The sequence below is a fragment of the Cystoisospora suis genome (assembly GCF_002600585.1).
Source record: "Cystoisospora suis strain Wien I chromosome Unknown contig_956, whole genome shotgun sequence".
In the NCBI taxonomy this organism is placed as follows: Eukaryota; Apicomplexa; class Conoidasida; order Eucoccidiorida; family Sarcocystidae; genus Cystoisospora; species Cystoisospora suis.
Window position 1 is genome coordinate 4,845 of NW_027153757.1, and position 20,683 is coordinate 25,527.

Consider the following 20,683-nt stretch of genomic DNA (forward strand, 5'->3'; position numbering starts at 1 on the left):
GTCAAAGCGCGGGCGTTACACCCTATGCCCTCGTAGTAGCGAGGCGTCCAAGGCATTCCGGAAGTCAGTTCAAACTCGCCATCACAATATAGTGAGTGATCTTGATCGGTAACACAGCTGAGATCCCTGCGACCCCAGATGCAAGACCCCAGTTACTGTTGTTGTACTGTCGAACTCAATGGGAACGTGTGTATGAGAACAAAGATCCGAAGACTTGCTGCGACGGACCGTCCTCCGGAAGTAGAGCAATTTTTGTTTTTTACCAGTCTGTCTTCGGGTTTAAAACGCCACCTTCTGTTGGAAGTGTTGGTACCGTGTCCGCACTTATAACGCCAGGGGATCACCAGGGAAGGGATTCTACAGTGTCGATTGCCATCACGGTTCCAAGGAGAAGGAACTGGGCACCAGAAGATCGATCGGCTTTCCGCGCATGTGACTCACGGGAAATTCTTGCAGATCGCATGCGCATGGGGAAACGTGTCGACACGAGCATCTCGACCAGATCGAGATTATCATTCTGTCCGGTGTCTTACCACCCTGATAAAATCCAAGTGCCTTGGGGGCCTCGGTGTAGAAGATATTCGACTGTCTTGTGGACTTCGGGCGCCGAGATTCGATCTTTTACTCCACTGCGGTACTCATAGTCAAATCGCGTTTCCAAGGAAGAGTCGATGCTGCAACAGATCGAGTCTCTCATGAATGTGCCGCCCACTACATAGCCCTTCTTTTCCATTTGAGCCTCGTCACCACTAGTCGGATCCTCATCTGTTCTGTGCCTTCTGTATCTGTTTTCTCTAGCTTCTCGCTCTCTTTTCCATTCCTCTCTTGAGTCGCTGTTTAGATCCCCGCTAGTACACTGGACAACCGTTGTCCGTACACAGTCCCCTCCCGTCTATTTCTCCAATCTTCTCTTCCTTATACCTCTCGCTCAACTCCAAATCTCTTCAGGTGACTAGACCCCCGTCCGACTCTCCTCATCTCCACCTGCCTTTTTCCTTCGCTTGCTATATCTGTCGTTCGACCACACCAGCTAACAACTATCTAAGGTCTCTTCAGCATAGTTCTTTCCTTTCGTCGGCTCCTCTTGTCTCCCTCTCATCAGACTGCTTGCGAAGGACGATATGGGGAAGAGGAAACTAGATACCGAGGAACCATCCCTTGATTCTCTCTCTACCTCTTCTCATACTCATGTATCAGATATGCCGAACTCGAGCTCTTTGGTAGAAAAAGAGACTTCTGGCTCACTCCCGCAGCTATGCACCGCTTCAGTAGATCAAGACAGGGCAGAGGCAACAAGCCGATGTGAAGAAGTTTCAAAGAAAGGCTGTATTCGACATGAACACGAAAGAGACTCTGGTCTACCAGGCGATGGTTCTCATAGAAAAAGAACAGGGGGACGCGGGAGAGGTAGAGGCGGAAAAGGAAGAGGAGGGGGGAGAGCCTGGCGAGGTAGATGTTGCCAAGAGGAAGAAGGTCAGAGTAAAGAAGAGAATGAAGAAAAGACGACGGAAGGACAACAAGGGGAATCTTATGCTCCATTTGTCTATGAGAATGCTGCTTTCGAGGAATACTATAAGGTAGGGTGAATTCTGAAAGTCATCTTGGCGATAAGGGGGTGCTAGAGCCTTTCGCTTGCTGTCTCTCAACGATCTGTCAACTGTGTAAGAAGTGCTTTTCTGTGCATCAGTCGGGGGGGGACAGAGAAGCAGTCATTTCATAACAAACTTCCTTCAGTACCTCTGCATGTATCTACATGCTTGGAAATGGATCTTTCGCTCTCCTTCAGCTCAACGTCTATTTCTGTAGATATCTATATGTCCTTTCACTCCATCGTAAGTATTCCGTGAATCTCTAGTTCCAGTCAAGCCAGAAGGGAGAAGAAGGGACAAACTATCGCCCAAGTTTCAGCTCGACTGAGAAGCGGTAGTAGATGTCTTGTAGACACTTACCAGGGAAATTCTTGAGCAGTCCTATGGCTGATACAAGACTCCTAAGTGCCTTTTCTCATCAGCAGACAGCCAGCCTTTCTGGGAAGCGAATCCTCCATGGTTTCTATTCGACTTTGAAGCCGAACAATAGACGGGAGAAAGCAAAGAGCAGAGAGAATCATTGAGAGGAAGAAAGGGAAATATCACAAAGCGAAGATGGATACTCTGTCTTTAGGTATATATATATATATTTATGTATAGTCGAAGGCTTCGATGATTGATGAGAAATTTGTTAGGTTCTCTACGAAGGAATGAAGCAGTGACCTCTCCCGTTATTCTTTTCCCACTGGTTCTTCTGCGACAGAGGTCTTCTTCTTCTTCTTTTTCCTTATGTCTTGTCTCGCTTCAATTCTTAGGCTCAAGGCATATGCCCCGCCGAAGAGTGGGGCACCTTCATGGATTGCTTGAAAACAACCCTCCCAGGTAAGAAGGTCCTCTAGGAATCCTCCTCTCTCTTCGGTTACAAGAAAGAACGAAAACAGAAGGAAGAGGAGTGTGGGGTGTATATACAGTCAACTAAGATAGAGGCGCTATGGTAGATGTACGACTTTTTGTGAATTCCTCAAGACAGAAGCGTGCTTCATGAGGTGCAATTTGCTCCTCTTTTGCTGAATGGCGCAAGCAACAGTTCTATCTCCACAGCAAGTTCTCTTATCTCTATTAACGTCTAACAGAAGAAATCGGAGACTAGGTACACTTCCACCAGACTAAAGAGATAGATTCTCAGCCCTGTCTCTCTTTCCATCGACGCTCGCCTGCGTTGCCTTCTGTTTGTTGTGTTACTCAATCTTCTCAACAGTAACGGTCTGACACTCTTCTCCTGTTCTGAACATCCCGAAAGTATCCCCTGTCTCTCCTTAGTTCGGACGCCTCACACACAATATAGCGCAATGACACCTTGAAGAGCTTCTCTTTCTCTTCGTATATCTTCCTCGGTGCTTCTCTTTTCTCCGTTCTTTCGGATCTGTTCACTTGTCTGTCTTCTCCTTCGTCTTCTTTCTTCTCCTCGTCATGTGTTTTCTTTTGCATTTAGCCGCGGTGAGAGTCAATCGATCGGCACCTCTGTGGAAATCGACGGTCAGCCTTCTCGATACCTTAAGCAAGAGAGATAGCGAAAACAAAGAGGTATGTGTGCGATTGTCAGCTTCAAGCTACACACACAGGACTGGGAAAGGCTCCAACACTTCTCTTCAATAGCTCAGACACCAGCCGCGTTTCTGGACTGTCTTTATGATTCCTATGCCCTCTTCTATAATGCCTTGCATTCGCCTATTTGACTCTCAACGAAGAGCCAGGTTCTTCGCTGAAAGACAGGCGAATGGAAGAAGATACAGATCGTTTGACGTATAGCCTTGGTATCTGTTGCACTGGGGAGTGTGAGCTCTTCGGGGATGTTCATGTTTAGAGAGAACTGCGAAGGCGATGATGGAGGTCAACATGAGTGAAACGTCTCTTTCTAGATCCGAGAGAAGTGACTGCTTGTTTGTATACATACCGGCGACGTATGCCTATGTCTTACGTACACATTTCTCTATCCACTGCAGCGCCTTCGCTTCCCCACTGGTCCGTGGATCCATGTGTAGCTTCTTCTCAAGAAGGTTCCATACTTACCTTTGGCAGCGTCGCCCTCTATCCCATGTAGCACGTAGGGACGTCTTTCTTTTGTTCTTCTTGCTTCCTGAGCAAATTCCAAGTCTTCTTGTGTCGTTTCTTGTCTTTCTCTTTCTTCTCTCCTTAGAAAAGTGAAGAGGCACTTACTCAGCTCCCCTGGGTACCACATAGACTTGCATGTAAGTCCTGTTTCGCCTTGATCTGATCTTATATCATCCCGCTGTTTGACCGCTTACGTCGCTTGACTTATCATATCCTGTCAAACACTCTAGACTGCTTGTTCTATCTATGAATGTAAAGAGGTCTCCTGATTTATTTCCCTGTCTGGTCCAACTTCCCATACTGTCTACAGAACCTTTACAGTGGATACGTTGCCCTATGCCATTTGTACCGCTTCTCCAGCTCTCCTCTCCTCATCCACGTATAGAGGGAGAGTCTGCCTGGGCGCTGCCACGCGCTTGGTTGGACTGCAGTTTCTCTTCAGTAGTTTTACAGTGGGATCTCCCCAGGAGGGAGTCTCATCTCATGTATGTAGTGTATGATATTTCCTCCGAAAAGCAACTAGCGACTCCTCAGTAAGGCAGGCGCGAGCTTTGACAGCTTCTCTCTGTATGTATCTCACTTGGAGCGGATGGGAGGATGTTGTTTCTACTCTGATACCATGCTTAGGAAAAAAAGGGATATGGAGTGCTTCACTCTCATCGTCAGTATTTTGACTAAGCTGACTTGACCTTTGCCTATATCCTGTTGCGTCTGAACCTTTGTTGGTAGGGCAGTGGGGAAATGTATGTAAAGTACGACTTAGGAAGGATGAGTCCTACAAGCACATTCGGGAGCAAATCATGAATGAAGACTATCGGGTGAGCTTACATAAAGGAAAGGTCTACGTCTTCCTAACGAACGAACAAACCTCTTTCATCTCTACTATCTCAGTGGTCCCTCCTCACAGGTAGATAGATTAAAGATAGATAGATAGATTAAGGATAGATAGATAGATTAAGGATAGATAGATAGATAGTTCTGAGAAAGGGGGGGATGGTTTCACTGCAGCTCACTAGAGTGTGTTTGGGTCACGACAGTAGCGAACGAGGGACGTAGCAGTAGTTAGTGGGAGAGACTCGGTGCCGACCTCTCTTTACAGACAGAAGATATGGAGACGCAAAGCAGAGGGGCCACGGGGGGCTTTGCCTTCTTCGTTAGGACTGTACCTATTCAGAAGTACGATACTTCTTCTCCAGAGCTGTCGGAGAGTCGGCAATTCTTTGGCTGTTGTAAAAGTTTCTTGTCTATGTTGATGTCGTGCTTTTCAAGAAGGTCAGGTGAGTTAGCAGCTTACCAGGTTGCCTGATCAAGAGGGGTCATACACAGCTTTCTAACTTGGGTTTGTTCCTCTCATAATGTGTTCTTCCAGTATACATATGCATGCTCTGTTCTCCCAGTATATGTATGCATGCTGACAGACACGAGCAATCGAAGTAATAGCCTGCCTATCTGTTTCTCGGGGGAGCCGGCCCCCCTTACTCCATTCCCTTGATAGGCCTTTCAACACTGACGCATAGCTGGCGCACATGGCCCGCTCTGATAGCTCCTTACCTACTCCTGGCAAACGATCAGCAGTCTACTGGAACACTGGGGTGATGAACGGCGGTGGTCGTAGGAAGATACGAATATCCTTTCACTTTGGTTGTGCCTATCCGCCTGTATCTAGAGATGTACAGATATACTTACCGCTCTACAGACAAACCTATAGAAAGAGGGTAGAACTCCTTCACCCCTTTGCTGTTGTGTATCGACGTCTAGACGTACCTGAGGCGCGTGCGATGCGCGAGACGAAGAGAGACAGTTCTTTAGTTAGGCAGACACAAATCTCTTTTGTCGTAGAGTGAGTCTCGTGATAAGTCTTGTACTGTGCTTCTTCAAAGGAGACATCACTCGGAGTTTTTCCACACTCCCTGCTTTCTTTCCATGGCTTGCTGTAGGGAGGATTAACTCGCCAAGAAGCCGTCAGCATGTTGCCTTGTCTCTTCCTGGAAGTTGAGCCGCATCATCGTATTCTTGATATGTGTGCCTCCCCTGGTGAGTTGAAGTCTTCTCGGCGTTTTCGCTCTCTCTGGCTAGCTGTCTGACGTGTCTTACTTCCATTCTTTCCTTGTGTCTAAGCTATTAACAGCGGGCACTCAGACACCTAAGCATGCCATAACAGGTGGAATGCACAACTTTACCAGATACGTCATGTTACTTTCCTCGATTGGACTATCGACAACAAGGAAGGCCACTTCACTATGCAAGGCCCTCTCCATACACAGCTGACCTCACGGCAGTGCGCCGTGGCCTTTCCCTAGAGTCTCTCCAGGTCTACGACGAAATTCACATCGTACAGCCAACAAGGGACGGGAGGTCACACCTCTTGCATTCTCAGTGACGTTATGTAGTACCAGAGTAACCCCCTCTAGGTCCTCGTTCATGTCCCAGTAGCACAGAAGTATCGTATAGTCGACACAGGCAACTGCGAGGGAACCGGAGGACCACAGCATCACGGACACGCGCGAGGCGAGCCCAGATTGTCCTTCGAGATAGGAGCCACCGACAATAGCGAAGCGAAGGGGTGAGGCGAGGGTCTTCTGAAGGAAGAACTGATTGGTGTGTCGTAATGGGGGTGACAGAAGTCTGGAGGAGAGACATCGAACGTGATAGTAGAGGGACGTCTCTATCAGCCGTAACGCACAAGCTGTGTGGGACGCGCGGATGATTCCTTGAGCCCTATGAAGTAGCTTTTCGTCGTGCTGCTTGCCGTGTGGGGTGGCCATAGGGTCGAAGACTACAGAGGTGCTCGACATGTTACATTGGACTTTGATTGACAGAGAGCAGACTAAAAGAGACCAGCAGGCAAAAGCAACGACGAAGGATGCCAGAGAAGGTGTACATGGCGTAGAGAATCTCCCAGGAGTAGAACCACCGACAGGTAAGTCAAGAACGCCGAGGGGATGTATGAACACTTGGAGGTATATGTATATATATAATCTGTCGTTGTGTGCGAGTGTTCCGAGTAACGTATGCATGGCCTGCACTGTCAGTGTATAAATGTATCAGTGATTGGCACGGTTTCTTCTTTGTATATTCATGGCGGTGTTCTGTCTCATGTCCTGCTGGCGTGGGTTACGTGATCGGTCTGTCTATCTTGTCGACAGCGACCGTTTTTCACTATCACAAGAACCTGAATGATCTTCTCCCAAGAGATGGACAGTTCACTGTGTTTTTGATCATCGTTAAAGAATCCGGGGGGTTCTATAGTGTTCAATGTTGCTGAGGCAGACCGTCCTCTCCTCTCTCTATTCGTACTCCTTCCTGTTCGGCTTCCGCATCATAGCTACCTACGGTATACCCGCATTTGACAACTACTTGTGCGTGTCTACCTGCCGCGCGTTGATGGCTCTATTGAGTTCTACGGCAGGGCTTGTCTCAGTCAACTACAAACTCTCCTCAGACAGCCCCGTACATAGGCTTCTTCTTCAGACAGCCCCGTCCATAGGCTTCTTCAGACAGTCCCATGTATAGGCTTCTTCAGACAGCCTATGTGTAGACGTCCTCTTCATCTAATAGTGCATACAGTCCTCACCTGGTTTCTCAGGCCTAGTCATCGCGAACGACATCGACATTCAAAGAGCTCAGACGTTAGCTCACCAGTGCATGAAGGTCCCATCGGGGTCTATTGGCATCACCTGTCTAGATGGTAGGTTTTCTGACGCCACTTGTCTCGCTCTTTCTTCCCTCGGAATCTCTAGCTAGTGTAGCCACATGCAAGGGCAAAATTGAAGAGTTACGTCTCCTAGACAGGCAGACTTCTACTGCGTCTTCTTGGGAGTCTTGGTCGTCTTCTTTGCTTCCTATGTATGAGGTCTCAGAGCATACTGAGGTGTTCTCAGATGTAGAGATGCACATGCAAGTCATTCATCCATCGAGAGTCGTCCCGTTGAACCCTTATATCTCCTTTCTACCTACGATATGGTATAGTATTCCCTGACAGACATGAGGGCGAGATATAGATATCTCAGGAGCTTACATTATGACTCTCTTGACGACCTTGGTCATCTTGAACATAACAGAAGCAGCCCCCCGTTGCCTTCTCGGCATGTAGTCCCTGGGCTAAAGAAGATCAACAACCCCTTTTCATTCGTCCCCGCCCCACACGCTCAGTCTGCCCCTGTATAACATTCCGCCGTGTACACGAAGCCCTTTTTTCCGACGAAGTCTTATGAGCCAAAGTTCATATATTGCTGTTGAATGCATCGAAAGGTAAGGAAGCTTTCTAGCAGCAACTCGGGGTGGTTCGAGAAGGCGTGTCTTTTGGTCAGCTGTCTCTCGTGACCCTATCCTCTGTCGCCTGCTCTTCTGTTCGAGGAGGCTTTTTGCTTCTTCTCAAAGTGATGATTCAGCTGAAATTTGCTCAAGTGTATGAGTACAAAGAAAAGACCCTTTCCAGGGAAGCTGGTTGATCTCTCTAGACCACCTTCTTGGCATGTGAGCCACGATAAGAGACAGCGTGAAGACTTTGCTTTGTGTATGTCTGTACCTTCAGCCTCGATGTTTCCTCTCACCCTTCCAGATGGCCCAGACGGTAATATCCGAGTAAGTGTGACGAGAGCTCCTACACACACGCAAGAAAAGGATGAGATTGCACTTACTTTGAGTGCGATTGACTCGGTAGTACGTTTCGTTGCAGCGACAGGATGGTCGGGAAGCATTTAGGAAGATCTCCGTCTTCTCTGCTGAAGTGTCCGCGGTGTCCGACCAAACACGAAGAAAACGTTCATGAGGGATCTGTGAATGGAACTAAGCTTCGATAGTACATTGTGTCGTGCTATCTCTATAGCACGGAGAAACAGGAGTAGTCGCGTTTCCATTAATGATAAAGAGTATTCCTCCGTTCTGTCAAGAGTTGATTGAAGCCTAACCTTTACCTGTTGTCTATGTTTAGAGAGGTAGTGAAGGCATGGATCATAGCTCATGCCCTATAAGCCTCAACAGATGTTGATGTACGAATCGAAGCTCCATCTGTCAGAATCGTTCATCCTACAGTCCGTAGTCGCTTCACTATATGCGTAGTCACAGCTTCTCTCAGCCCCGTCGCATACAGCTCTGGCTGTAGTACAAGGTGGCGGTGATCAAAAATGAGTAGGCCTGAGTGCTTCCTTGTCACGATACCCCACCTCGATCTTTTCTCTCTCTTCGAGTCTTCTACCTGTCACAATAGAGACTGACCGTTGGGTCGGAGGGATTAACATGAGGAAAGTCAGGCAGACAAAGGGACATAGTGATACGCCGTTAGGTGTCCTGTCTCCTTCTCGAACTTCGACTGAGGTGAAAGTTATCTCTCTAGTCAAGAATAGAATCAATGAAATCCGAGCTTCTGCAAAGACAGCAGAAGGTAGATTATTTCCTCGCTCTCTCTCCCTGTGTGTTGTATGTGTCCCTCTCAGTTTCAGTTCGACCGGATCGTTGGTAAGTTGGCCGACGAAACAATCTAATAGTGCTACCTCTCTGTACCAGGTATCTTGCTTGTCTATGGTGTACTTGATGTAGTGGTGATCCTCCCTATCTTTCTCAAGGAAGACTGTCTATACGGCCTGTACTTCATACTTGGCTTGTCACTGTTTTTGAAGGGTTCAAGAGACGTCTAATCTCATTGATATGTTGATACTCAGAGGTTTGCAGGGAGATTGTGATGCTAAAGATTTGTTTACTTCAAACTTCTTCTTCTTCTCTGTAACACGTGTCGGTTTACCACATGTTTTATGTGACGCCTAAAACTCTAGCAAGAGTACTCTTGTCCGACTCCGCCTTTCTTTTTACCTACGAAGGAGCGAGAGACTGCTCCTGTCCTTGTATACGCGACTGAGAAGACCTTGCTTCGACCGTGGGGGTCCACGCACATCTGCGGTGCTTTCAGGAGTTCAGGTCACTCCTGCTTGCCCTAGATGTGTGGTTGCGTTTACATACAGCCGACGTGCCGTGCAGCGGGGATGGAACTATGAGGAAAAATGCTGATGTCTGGCGCAAATGGACTGTGGGAGGTGGATTGGGTTTACATAGTATTCAGGTAAGCATCAACACAAGGGGTCCCGTACTCGCCTAGTACGAGCATTTCAGCTAGATACACCTACTTATGGGATACTCCCGAAAAACTATTCGAAAGGGCTCCCGCTGGACTATACCTATACTTCCTGCCCTGCCTTGCATGTAAAAGCCTGCACACAATGTACTTCATCGTTGCTAGCGCTTTCATAAGGAAGTTTGTGATTGGCTTGACTTTGAAAACGAGTGTGTAGTGAATAGGATCGCGGGAGGATATGGCTGTTCTTGTCCATGTGTCTACTTGAAGTGAGTGCCTAATCGCTCCGGTAGAAAGGTCTACGTGGTAGAGACTGGTGATAACTAGACTGGTGCTAGGCTCATCTTGGGTTATTAGGAACTGCCTGTCTTGACTGCTGACTTTCAGCTTGGCATTCTCCACCGGGGGTTACACCTACTCCGTGTCGGCGGTCGCCTGGTTTATTCTACCTGTTCACTCAACCCACTAGAGGATGAGGTAAGGGGGGAGCGAGGAGTTCTTCGAGCTGAGCTTCACTGCGGGCCTGTACTGAGATGACTGCTGCAGTCTAGTATTGAACTCGTACTGCACTGCTGTCAGGCTGTGGCTTAGATGTGAAGACTATGCATACATACGTACATAGAGACATACATACACACGTGCAGGCTTCTCTTGACACGAAGGTCGCTTTCAGAATGGCTGGAATACATTGCTGATCTTCCATGGGCATTCAAACACAGCTTCACCGCACGAGACTATCGAAGGCGTGGTCCTGTGGAGAGCCGGCTCGGATGCTCCCTCGCTCGGTTAACGGGTGATGAAAATAGTGAGGTTTTGCATTCGCTTCTGCTATCCTTGTTTGATCTCCCATACGTCACAAAGTCACTTTAGTGCCGTCTCCGGTATCAAGCGTGATGGGAGAGACGAAAATTTGTTTGGCGCCGACATAGGGAGGCCATCCAGTAGACTTCGAGGTCTGTAGCCTCGCTGCCTACTCATGAGCTTTCGAGAACCCCTGTTCGATGTTACTGCGAGCGTTCTAGAACACACTTGGTCATTCCTCTAATGGCGTGTTGGCGCTAGTGAGGTGTAAGCGACCATTGCGCCGGTGTAGCTCAGTCGGTAGNNGGTTCGAGCCCCGTCGTCGGCTGCTTTTCGTATATCATAATTTCAACTCGTGTAGACCCTAGATGAGCGAAGATGAATGTTCTAAAAGCGAGAATCTGCAGCACCATTGTTCAAGGAGGAAGGTTAAAGACGAGATCTATTCAGCCGTGCTTGGTCCCTCTTCATAGTTCATCTTCCTGGTAAAGACAGAAAGCAGCGAGCCTTCATATTATAGTGATTGACTTGGTTCCGAATTAGAAGTTTTACAAGCGATAACTTCGTGTCCACTGCCTCTACTTCTTCTCCGAGACTAACGAGAAACCTATGTTTCTTCGGAGACTTTGTCGGACTCGATTACGCTGACCCAGACTCAATATGAACATCTCCCAGTCCTTCCACTCCCCTCCTTCTATTGTTATTTTTCTGCAGGCAGTTGTCGCTGCCGCATTGAAGCAATATGAGGGCTGCGTTGAACTGGTGCCTCCTCCACCTCTTCCAGGTAATCATTCTTTCCTTCCTTCTTTTCCAAGTCTACAGCTGTTCTAAATCTTTCTCGTCTAGCTGTTTTCGCCACAGCATGCATCTTTGTCTCTCTTCTATCATTTCCTTCAATTCCTCTACACCGATGATACACGCATCTCGACAGGAATGTCTGCCTGTCTGGTATCGTTTACGAAATTTTATATCTCGGGAAAGTAGCTGTGAGCCTTCCATTCAAGTCTCTCCTTCGGCAGATTCTGTATCTCTTCGCCTGGAGTCGAACCACCGACTTCCGGTTTTGACAAGACACTTAGGCATTCTCCGTGGAGGTGTGACTAGCAAAGTCTTCAGCGTTTGGACTGAAGGACCGCAGGGAAACGAACAAAGTATCACGATTGCTTGTATCCTTCTCTCTGACTATTACTTGTTCAAATGCAGTATAGACGATCGATCTCTCTGTCGGGAGGGTCTACTGCGTGTGATCTGAAGCCACTACGGGTATCAAGGCAAGAGAAGTTCTGACGGAGACACCGTCCGAAGGATCTGTATTCAAGCCTTACTACTTTCCTCTCTTTTCTAAAGAACTCGTAAAGAATTTTGACAAAAGTAGCTGACAGAGAATTCTTTCGCGACAGAGCATGAGGAAGTGTGCTCATCACGAGGTTTTTCTTCTTCCTGGTCCAGCGGTCGTCCTCATTCACTCACTGCGCTTAAGCTGTATGAGTAGCTAGCTCTCTTCACCCTATTATATCTATCTCAATAACTCCACTTGACGTGCTGACTAAATTCGATCACATGTGTATACATGGTCTATCAGATGTTTTTTGCACAGTGTAAGGTCACACTCTCATCGAGGGTATATGATTGGGCTATAAGACGTACGTCATCGCGCATGTCTTGAGATACCACGCACGTCTCCGAGTCGGTACAAGAAAAGAAGCTTTCTTTTCCTTCAATGCTGCTGTGTCTAGGTCTGAAATATTGCCATGGAAAGACTTCTTGGCGAGTCCCTGTCCCCCCTCCTAAGGTCCCACGTAGTCTTCCTAAGCGGCAAAAACCGTTGCAGGGAGGCAAGACATCCCACACGAACTCCAACTCGGAGCAACGAGTAGAGAATGTTCTTATCCCAAAGCATGAGGATCTAACAGCATCAGATGGTCACGAGGGTCTTGTTAAGGAGAACGAGGCAAAGAGATCTACGGGCACGTCAAGCGAGCTCATCTCAGGTGCCGAGGCAGGTCACGAAACATCATCTATGAATGGAAGAGACAGGAAGCAAGAATTTTTCAGTTCTTTCGCTCAGGTGCCTGAAGCTCTTAAAGGCAAGATCAAGTACGTGTCGTAAGATGCAATCTCTCTCTGTGTGTTTGTGTTCTAATGGGTTGCTTAGAGATGAATGAAAGGCATTCGTTGATCGAGTAGGTCTTATTTCGTATGTAGAGGCGCACTTCCTAATCGGTCTGTTTTGTATTAGGTCTGTATACATGACTAGATAGGCTACTGTTCTTGCTAGTCTTCAGATGAGGAGAAGGATGATCTGCATGCCCTGAGTGCTTAAGACGTATCATATCTCTTTGTCTCAGGATGGAGTGTACATAGATCCGTGTGTATATTTATCGACCGCACACTTTGTACTTTCCTTCCCATACAGGCCGACCATGTTTCCCCCTGTGGATAGCACATCATTGCATCTAGACTACGCAGTACGCGTTCTGCCTCATCAAAATAATACAGGAGGGTTCTTCGTCGCATGCTTTCGGAAGATCAAAGAGCTACCGTCACACGTCTTACGATCGAAAAGAATTCAAGAGCTCTCAGCAGGCACACCAGAGGCCTCGACCCCTGCTGTCTCTGAGGGTGAGAAGGTAGTGGTGGAGAAGTCGCCAAAGCCCACTGAAGAGAAGGATGGGCTTCCTCTTTCTCCTCAAGGGAATCTTGAAGAGAGTGTCTGTCTTCACAGTGTGTTAGGTGGGGAGAAGAAGAACCTCACGTCTATCTTGCCAGGTGATACGAAGGAGAAGCAACATACGCAACCACCCGCCTTAGCAGAAAGTAATCATGGTGCTCAAGGTTCGCGGTCCCAGCAGGTCTGTCGTACATCCTGTCCAGCTATCAACCTAGATGCTGATAGCTATATCTCCAAAGATACAGAGACAGAGAGGGAAGGCGGGGATCTGCTTAACGCTAGGAAAGAAGACAAGAATCCATTATTCGATGAATGTTCGGATACTGAAGGGACGCTCTCAAAACAATGTGATGCGGAACGTCCTTGTGATGCGCTGACGGTGAAGGGGGAGGATGCGAAGGGAGCCGAAGGAACTTCGCGGAGGTTCAATGGCATATCAGAGGAGAATTCAAGAGTTCGTTTTGTATCTGAAGATGCGAAATCTCAGGTTGCAGCAGCGCTTGCTATTGAGGCTGCGGGAAGTTATGCTGGCAGTGTCTTTCATACTCTAGTACCTGTAGATTTAGATGGAGGAGATAACCTTTCTTCTGTTCTCGCGTTCTATGGCCTCTCCAAAATGCATGCACCGGAACTGGTAAGGTATACACAAAGAAAGTTGCTTCTAGCTATGCTTATATCTCTCCAGGTCTCTCTATATGTGTAACTACATGTGTACGCATATGTCGATACCTACATGAGGATATCGCCATGGTTCTACCTCTCCACTTGGTATGCACATATATTGTGTAAGAATCTCCAAGTCTCCGAGCTTAACCACACCCGGTGTTTATGCAGTGCAGAAGTTTAAAAAGAATTCATCTCTAGATCGCGTCATCTTCCTCTTTGCATAGGAACGCCGGGGTCGGCCAGCTCAGCACGTCATATTACTACATGACTAGATGTCCTTTTAAGATCTCCAGTGAAATGCCATAGGGAGAAGTGCAAACGTCGGTAGGGTGTAAGGGGAGAAAAGTTCAGTAACAGAGCTCTGGAAGGCTCTTTTGTGTTGTGAAGGTCTCTTGAAGCAGAACCCTCTCGTCTTCTCAGCCGCGGTTGATGGCGCTTCTTGATAATGTACCAGTATCGACTTTACTCTTTTTCTCGATAAACAGGTTCAAGGGGATCTCCGTTCAATCAAGGCAATGCGCGATCTCCCTCTCCATCAAATTGTGCGTCGCTTGCACACACCAAAGCGTCTTTATTTTGTATCTGAATCTTTAGCAACTCTTCTCCGTCTACTTCTCTTGACTCCATACAAGAGACCGGCGCCTCATCCTTCTCATCTCACGTCCAAGTCCTCTCCTTCTCTGGGTAATGGGTGCCAGATGAAAGAGCCTGACACGAGGAGTAATAGATTATCTGATCCTTCTTTGGGGGACATGCATATCACCTCAGGAGATGGTCCTCTGGCGAGTACAAACTGCGAAGACTCTGATAAGCTTGAGAGATGCACTTCAGAAGGAGAATCCGGAAAGAGACCGACAGGAAGACACCAAGAGGGGCGCTCCAGGAAGAGACGGGAAGAGACAACGCCTCGGTTGAAATGGCTTCATGCAGGTGTTCGAGTTCTGATGCAACACAGTGAAACACAACAAGTGTCATGCGGGTTTGGAGCGGAAGGCTGGCGTATTCCCCAGGTATATCGCTGTCCTTTCATCTCTATAGACTGTATCATGGAGAAGTCGGTCTGCTTCTCTCCAGGCTTCTCTTTCTCTTTTCTTAATGTAACCGTTTATGAAGACATTTTTCTTAGCAAGATGATGATCCTGTTGGGGTGACTGCAGATGCACCGTCTGTCTTCTCAAGGCGCGATCCTGGCGTCACTTAGCGGCTCGTTGTGAATGCAGGATCTTCGTTCCGAATTCACGCCAGTGTGTGTTAGAGGTGTACATCATGCACCCTAAGGTATGTACGTCTGCATGTGTGTTCTCTGCTTCGCTTGGCCAGGAAGGTGTGTCAGTAATGGTCCGCTTCATGAGGCGTCGGGTTTTCTTCGTTAATCTCGATGTTGCTGCCGATCTCTTGATGTCCGAGACGCGTATCATCAATCGCGATGACCTCCTCGCTGCCGAGACGCAGGGCAGCATTAAAGCTCTTGATGCATGCAGGAATAGTACGGGGAACTTAGAAGGTAAGTCTCTCGTGTCAGTCCTAGCTAGCTTCTTTACTGGGTCGGTCTAGCCGATTACTTAGTCATATTATGCTCCTCTGAGACACGCATGTCTTCTCATCGAGTCCTGTCCAATAAAAAAGGTAGGTACATCCGAGGCGCAGTGCTGGATGCAGACAGCAGCTCAATTTTCGCTTATACCACACTAAGGAGATCTGGAATAGATACAACAGAGCAGAGGGGTAGAGAGTGCATCAATCGTGATGTGCTAGGGAAATATACGAGAAGAGCCGTGGGAAGGCTTAACTAACTCTTGAGAAAGAAGTATCCAAGCATAACGGGTGACCAGATCAAGTTCAGGGTGAGTAAGGGAGGCCTTGCTTCGAGGCCTAACACGAGGTCGACGGCTGAGCTTCTCTGCACATCAGAAAGCAGTAGCAGTGGGTGTTCCGACAATAGAGAAGTTTGGATCGAGGTATCGTATGGGCATTGCTGGAAGTGAGTAAAACAAGAAGCCTCGGAAGGCGTCAAAGACAGAAGGTTACACATGTTCCATTTACGCCGTTCCGACGACTGAAGGTCTATATGCGCGACAACCATACTCGGGTGTACAGACACCTGCCATGGCTTCGCGCGTTTTCAGTTGTTCACCTCAGGAGCATCAACTGCTTAGGAAGAACTGAGACACGGACGCCTTCTTTCACTTGTTCTGCTTTGCTTGTGCTCTCAGCCGGTGGATGTGTCTGCGTCGTATGCCCGACAGAGGTTCTTCCCTCGGTCCGTTTTCCTTCTCCGGTATCAGGATTCCAGCGTCTTTCAGATGGAGTGTGTATCAGCTGTCTGATGACATCAGTCGGTCATCTCCATTGTTATGTCAGTCGAAGAGAAGCAGAGGGTCTTATCCAACACCTCTTTGAGTCGTCTTCTCCAAATAACAAGTGTCCCTCTACCCCTAGCAAACAAGCATTAGCTGAAGAGCTTTCAACTTCGACCACCTCGTGAATCATAACCAACAGTGTTTCTGCGTGTCATGAGAATGGACGGGACTAGCTGGTGGAGGTGCCGTAGTGGTATCGGTTGTTTGGTAGCTCTCGGAAGCTTTGAAAACGAAAACGTTCTACGCTAGACTGCGCAGTTCTCCACTTACAGCTTTTATTGCTACGTGATAAAGTGGAGACATGTCCTTGCATAAACGAAAATCGCGGACATGTCCACAGTCTGTCTCTTGGCAGTTTCTTTTCACCCTCCAACGAGCTGTCTTTGTCACTGGCTTACATCGCTACTTCACACGTTGTGTAACTGTATGAGCTGGACACGGTATAAAAGCATGGTCTATCAATATCCTACGACTTTAAGGTTATTTAATATTGGTTGGGTATTAATACCACCGGCAACAATGTGCTTCAGTGTCACGATTCTCAACCTAACCTAGTACGGGTCTTGCATGCATGGCCTCACGTCTGACCGCCGACAGCGTTTATTCAGTAAAGCTCTAGTTTTGTATACGGCTACGACAAACAAAACAGGTTCGCTTTTTACATGATCTCGAAAAACTTTCAAGACTTTTCCTGTACAGAGAGGAGAGCAGGGCAGGAAGGACGCAAGTCTCTCCCACCTCGAGGGCTCTGTGGCAATGAGGCCTCTGCTTCTGTTTTTGAAGATAAATAACGTGGAGACGGCGAGGCGGGGGTGGCGTCTGTGACTCCCTTGAACACTGAAGACTGCGATGGGAGGTACACGTGTGCTGTCTCGGGAGTCACGCTACTGACATGCATCCGTCAACGACCGTCCGAGGTGATGCACCACCTATGCGCGGGCCTTCGGTTCGGCAGGTTGTTCCGTCAACCGTCATGATAAAAAACGTCATCTCACTGCATTAATATTATAGGTGAAAGCTCTTAGAGTGTGTCGGAACTCTCCATAGAAAGAGAGGGTGCATGTCTCAAGCAGGGACGTTCATGTAGAAAAACGCAATTCTGCTACTACCACTACTGCTGTCGCACTTGGCTGGCGTGAGTAGGACAGATGACGGTCCGTACAATACGCCTTTGAAGCCATAGAGGTTAAGAAGAAGCGAAAAGCAGGCACCCTGATAATCGGCCGTCGCGGTCGTAGCCTGTGAAAATGAAATCTATCCGCGGACATCTTCCTGTGTGGAGGGGAGGTAATAAAAAGCGACCTGGGTGGGTCTGTTCTCTTTTCATCCATCTACAGCTGACTGGCAAGCGGTACATGCGACTTCTACAATACTCTCCATTGTCGGGCGTTTTCTATAAACTGATTAGGAAAGAAAAAACTGTATGCTATTCTTCGTTGATCTTCCGCTGATTTATCACGACAAAGGCAGATACATAAGACGTCTTACCACACGTGTAAGCCTCCATCTAGAGTCCCAAGAGTGTTCTTTTGAAGCGCATGCAGTCTGAGAATTCTTTCCCCTCCCCCTCTGTTTCGCTTTCGTTATACTACACCAGAACTCGTTACTATACACATACATGTATATAGTACGCTAACAGCTTTCTCCATGTCCATAATACTACTGTAGAAGAATCAGCATACAAGACGATAGACACCGCCTACATGACTCTTCAAACCTTATCTCTTTCGCCTTCGTGGTCGTCCTATCTGACTTTTCTTGAGATTTTTGATTTGTTTTTTAAGATTCTGGAGCTTCTGTCGGGCACTCTGCTGCTTCTTCTCTCGAAGTTTTCGGCTCTGTACACGCATGCACCCAGCAAAGACCATGCCAGCAGATAGATGAGATGATTATTCCTCATGACAATAAACATCGTCACCATGAGCGTGTGTTAAGACTTAGCTATATAACCCCTGCATATGCGTAACTCATACTCACAAATAACCGAATCATGTTGTTCTAGATTGCAAATGGATACAGTATTTTTCACAGATCAAGCTTTCTTTTCTCTCTAGAAGAGACAGGAGGGAGAGCCCCGTCACTACATGACACTTGTGAACCTGAGAATGAAAGAAGAAAGTGGCCTCCTTTCTTTTCTAAATGCCGTGAGGAGCTGTCTCTCTATACACGACTATCTTGCTAACCCGCCGTCTTCGCAGAGATCTCTACAGCCCTTCTATTCTTTTCTCTAGAAATCTTTCCTATCTTACCTCTAACCTTCATCATACACACTTGACTACATCTCCGTCATTCCATCTATCTCAAGTATCGATAACAACTCGAGAACCTTTTCGCCTACCCACTTCACTCCTCATACAGCACATGTCGATGCTGGCTGCTGAGCCTGTCTGTTTCTCTATGCTTCACCAGAAACCCCGATCGGAAGAAGAGAAACGAAACACTCTCTTTGTCTTTCTTCTTGTTCTCCTTCTTCTCTCTCTATCTTACCTGTCTGACCATAGCAAGAGGTTTATTTCTTGCTTTGAGGTGCTGGGGAGCATTTCCTGTCACGACCGTTTTATTCTTTTTGAACTGATTCTTCGCTAAAGACGCGGCAGCTAAAGCTTCTTGTTTCTTCGCGAAAGGCCATGGTGAAGCTCCTTTGCCTTTCTTTCTCTTCTCTGCTTGAGCTTCATCACGCATGCGATTCCGCTCTCGAGCTTGGCGTCGCTTTCTCCCAGCAAGGCCTTCAAGCTCTTTGCTATCGACAAACAGGCTACCTACGCCTTCATCCTGGAAAGAATGGAATCAGCCGAAAAAAGTTTCAAGAGAAGGGAATACATGCTAGTCACATCGACAACAGAAAAGACAAAATCCCTCTCTATGGTGGTTAGGCTCGTTGCGCAAGCGCGGACGGGTACGCTGTGTGACAGATAGATAGATAGATAGATTAAAGAAAGATAGGTAGATACATAAAGATAGATAGATAGATAGATTAAAGATAGATAGATAGATATAGATAGTCCCATCCCGTTCCCCCCCCTCTCTCTCTCTGTCTCTTCCAACTGCTGTAACTTCTCCTCATCTAGAGCCTCTACGTCCCCTTCCTTTCTGTATGATACCAATTGTGCCTCTCCCCTGTCACCCTATATGAACCCCAAGATGACGATCTCACCTACCTCTCTCTCGCTATCATCGCTGTCGCTTCCTCTATCACTACTCTCACTGTCACTCGCATTATCTGATGAAACGTCCGCTCCTCCTGTCTTTTCAATGAGAGCTAGGAGTTCTTCATGGGCTTCTTCATTGTCTGCTTTCCTAGCTTTCTTTCTTGGGCCTGCAACTGAATCTGCAGTCCGTTTCGCTCTTAGCAAACGGAGAGCTTGGAATTCCGCAGGAGTGAGAATCCGATCGATAGCTAGGCTAGGGGCTGTAGAGGGAGTAGATGGGAGAAGAGTCTCTCCATGGTTAGGGCTCTGTGGAACTTCAACTTCCGAGGTGTTCTCTAAAGAAGCCTCACTGACTCGCCGTCGTTTCTTGGAGCAACGAGAAGAAGGGACAGTATTAGACTCTTCATCTTGATCACTCTTCTTCTCTTCTTCTTTTTCATCATCGTCAATCTCTCCGACCTCTTCTTCCTCCTCATCAGCTTCTTCGTTGTCTTCTTCTTCACTCTCTTCTTCTCCTTCTTCATTCTCTTCCAGATCTTCATCTTCATCTTCTTCTTCTCCTCCATCCGCTTCTACTTCATCGTCTTCTGAGCCCTCTTCACCGCTGATATCTTCGTCATCTTCGTCACTCTCCTCTTCATCTCGCTGTCTCTTTTTAGCTTTAACGAGCTTCTGGAGGCGGTCCAATTCATCCGCTCCAGTAATATCACATGCTGGGCGAAACTGTCCATACTCCATAGGAGCTGTCTATACACACGAAGGAGTTCCACGCACACGCATGCACAGCAACCGCAGGCGCTTAGGAGGAAGAATAAAAGACAAGCGGAAGGGGCATTTGGGATCCTGTTGAAGGAATCGGTAAGATTCTTCTCACATGCAGACAAGTCTATTTGCAGTGTGTCTTCATCCACACATCATGTACACGTATCTACGGAGATATACATGAATATAACCTCGGTACGTGGAGTAACAGGGAAGCATGTATATATGTTGTAGATATAGATGTATACGCCTGTGTGTGCTGGAGAAGAGAGGACATTCGTCTTTTATCACGATTTCACAAAGAAGAAAAGAATTCCTATATATCTTCTTCACTCACAAGATAGCGAGGCGTGTCTCAGGCCACACCGGCCGTATCCGTAAGATAGACTTCGCATCTAGTCTATGAGGAACCTCTCGTACACCCCAGCCATTTCAGTCGCCCGATGTACACACAGACATTGAAGAAGCTATCTCTATCAAAGATGGCTGTTCTCCGTCTTTTCTTGGAAAAGAAAGAAAATGACGAAGACTTCATGTCCTATCTATCTATCTATAATATATCTATC

The 20,683-nt window shown here is 47.4% G+C and overlaps 2 protein-coding genes across 2 annotated transcripts; one reads left to right on the plus strand and one right to left on the minus strand.

Annotated features, from left to right (window-relative positions):
• The first annotated feature begins 525 nt into the window (after positions 1-525).
• Positions 526-16,615, plus strand: CSUI_002276 (nol1 nop2 sun family protein). The gene is made up of 16 exons (XM_068062478.1): positions 526-1,577; positions 2,345-2,411; positions 3,022-3,113; positions 3,727-3,778; positions 4,371-4,459; positions 5,579-5,675; positions 6,409-6,561; positions 8,176-8,225; positions 9,547-9,696; positions 10,096-10,185; positions 11,224-11,293; positions 12,246-12,606; positions 12,926-13,814; positions 14,332-14,856; positions 15,167-15,350; positions 16,060-16,615. Exons 1-16 carry the CDS (start codon positions 1,122-1,124, stop codon positions 16,329-16,331), a joined length of 3,597 nt encoding a protein of 1,198 aa, XP_067925547.1. The 5' UTR covers positions 526-1,121; the 3' UTR covers positions 16,332-16,615.
• A 1,161-nt stretch (positions 16,616-17,776) lies between these two features.
• CSUI_002277 (sda1-like protein) lies at positions 17,777-20,591 on the minus strand. The gene is made up of 4 exons (XM_068062479.1): positions 20,455-20,591; positions 19,365-20,102; positions 18,694-18,978; positions 17,777-18,044 (listed from the first exon to the last, which is right to left on the minus strand). Exons 2-4 carry the CDS (start codon positions 20,091-20,093, stop codon positions 17,925-17,927), a joined length of 1,134 nt encoding a protein of 377 aa, XP_067925548.1. The 5' UTR covers positions 20,094-20,102; positions 20,455-20,591; the 3' UTR covers positions 17,777-17,924.
• Between the last annotated feature and the right edge of the window lie 92 nt (positions 20,592-20,683).

Coding starts and splice junctions, on each gene's coding strand:
- CSUI_002276 (XM_068062478.1), top strand. CDS start 1,122: ATGGGGAAGAGGAAACTAGATACCGAGGAACCATCCCTTGATTCTCTC. Junction 10,186..11,223: donor TCAACCCACTAGAGGATGAG/GTAAGGGGGGAG, acceptor ATTTTTCTGCAG/GCAGTTGTCGCTGCCGCATT. Junction 13,815..14,331: donor AAATGCATGCACCGGAACTG/GTAAGGTATACA, acceptor CTCGATAAACAG/GTTCAAGGGGATCTCCGTTC.
- CSUI_002277 (XM_068062479.1), bottom strand. CDS start 20,093: ATGGAGTATGGACAGTTTCGCCCAGCATGTGATATTACTGGAGCGGAT. Junction 18,979..19,364: donor GCGATGATAGCGAGAGAGAG/GTAGGTGAGATC, acceptor CATTCTTTCCAG/GATGAAGGCGTAGGTAGCCT. Junction 18,045..18,693: donor CTCTTGCTATGGTCAGACAG/GTAAGATAGAGA, acceptor ATGCGTGTACAG/AGCCGAAAACTTCGAGAGAA.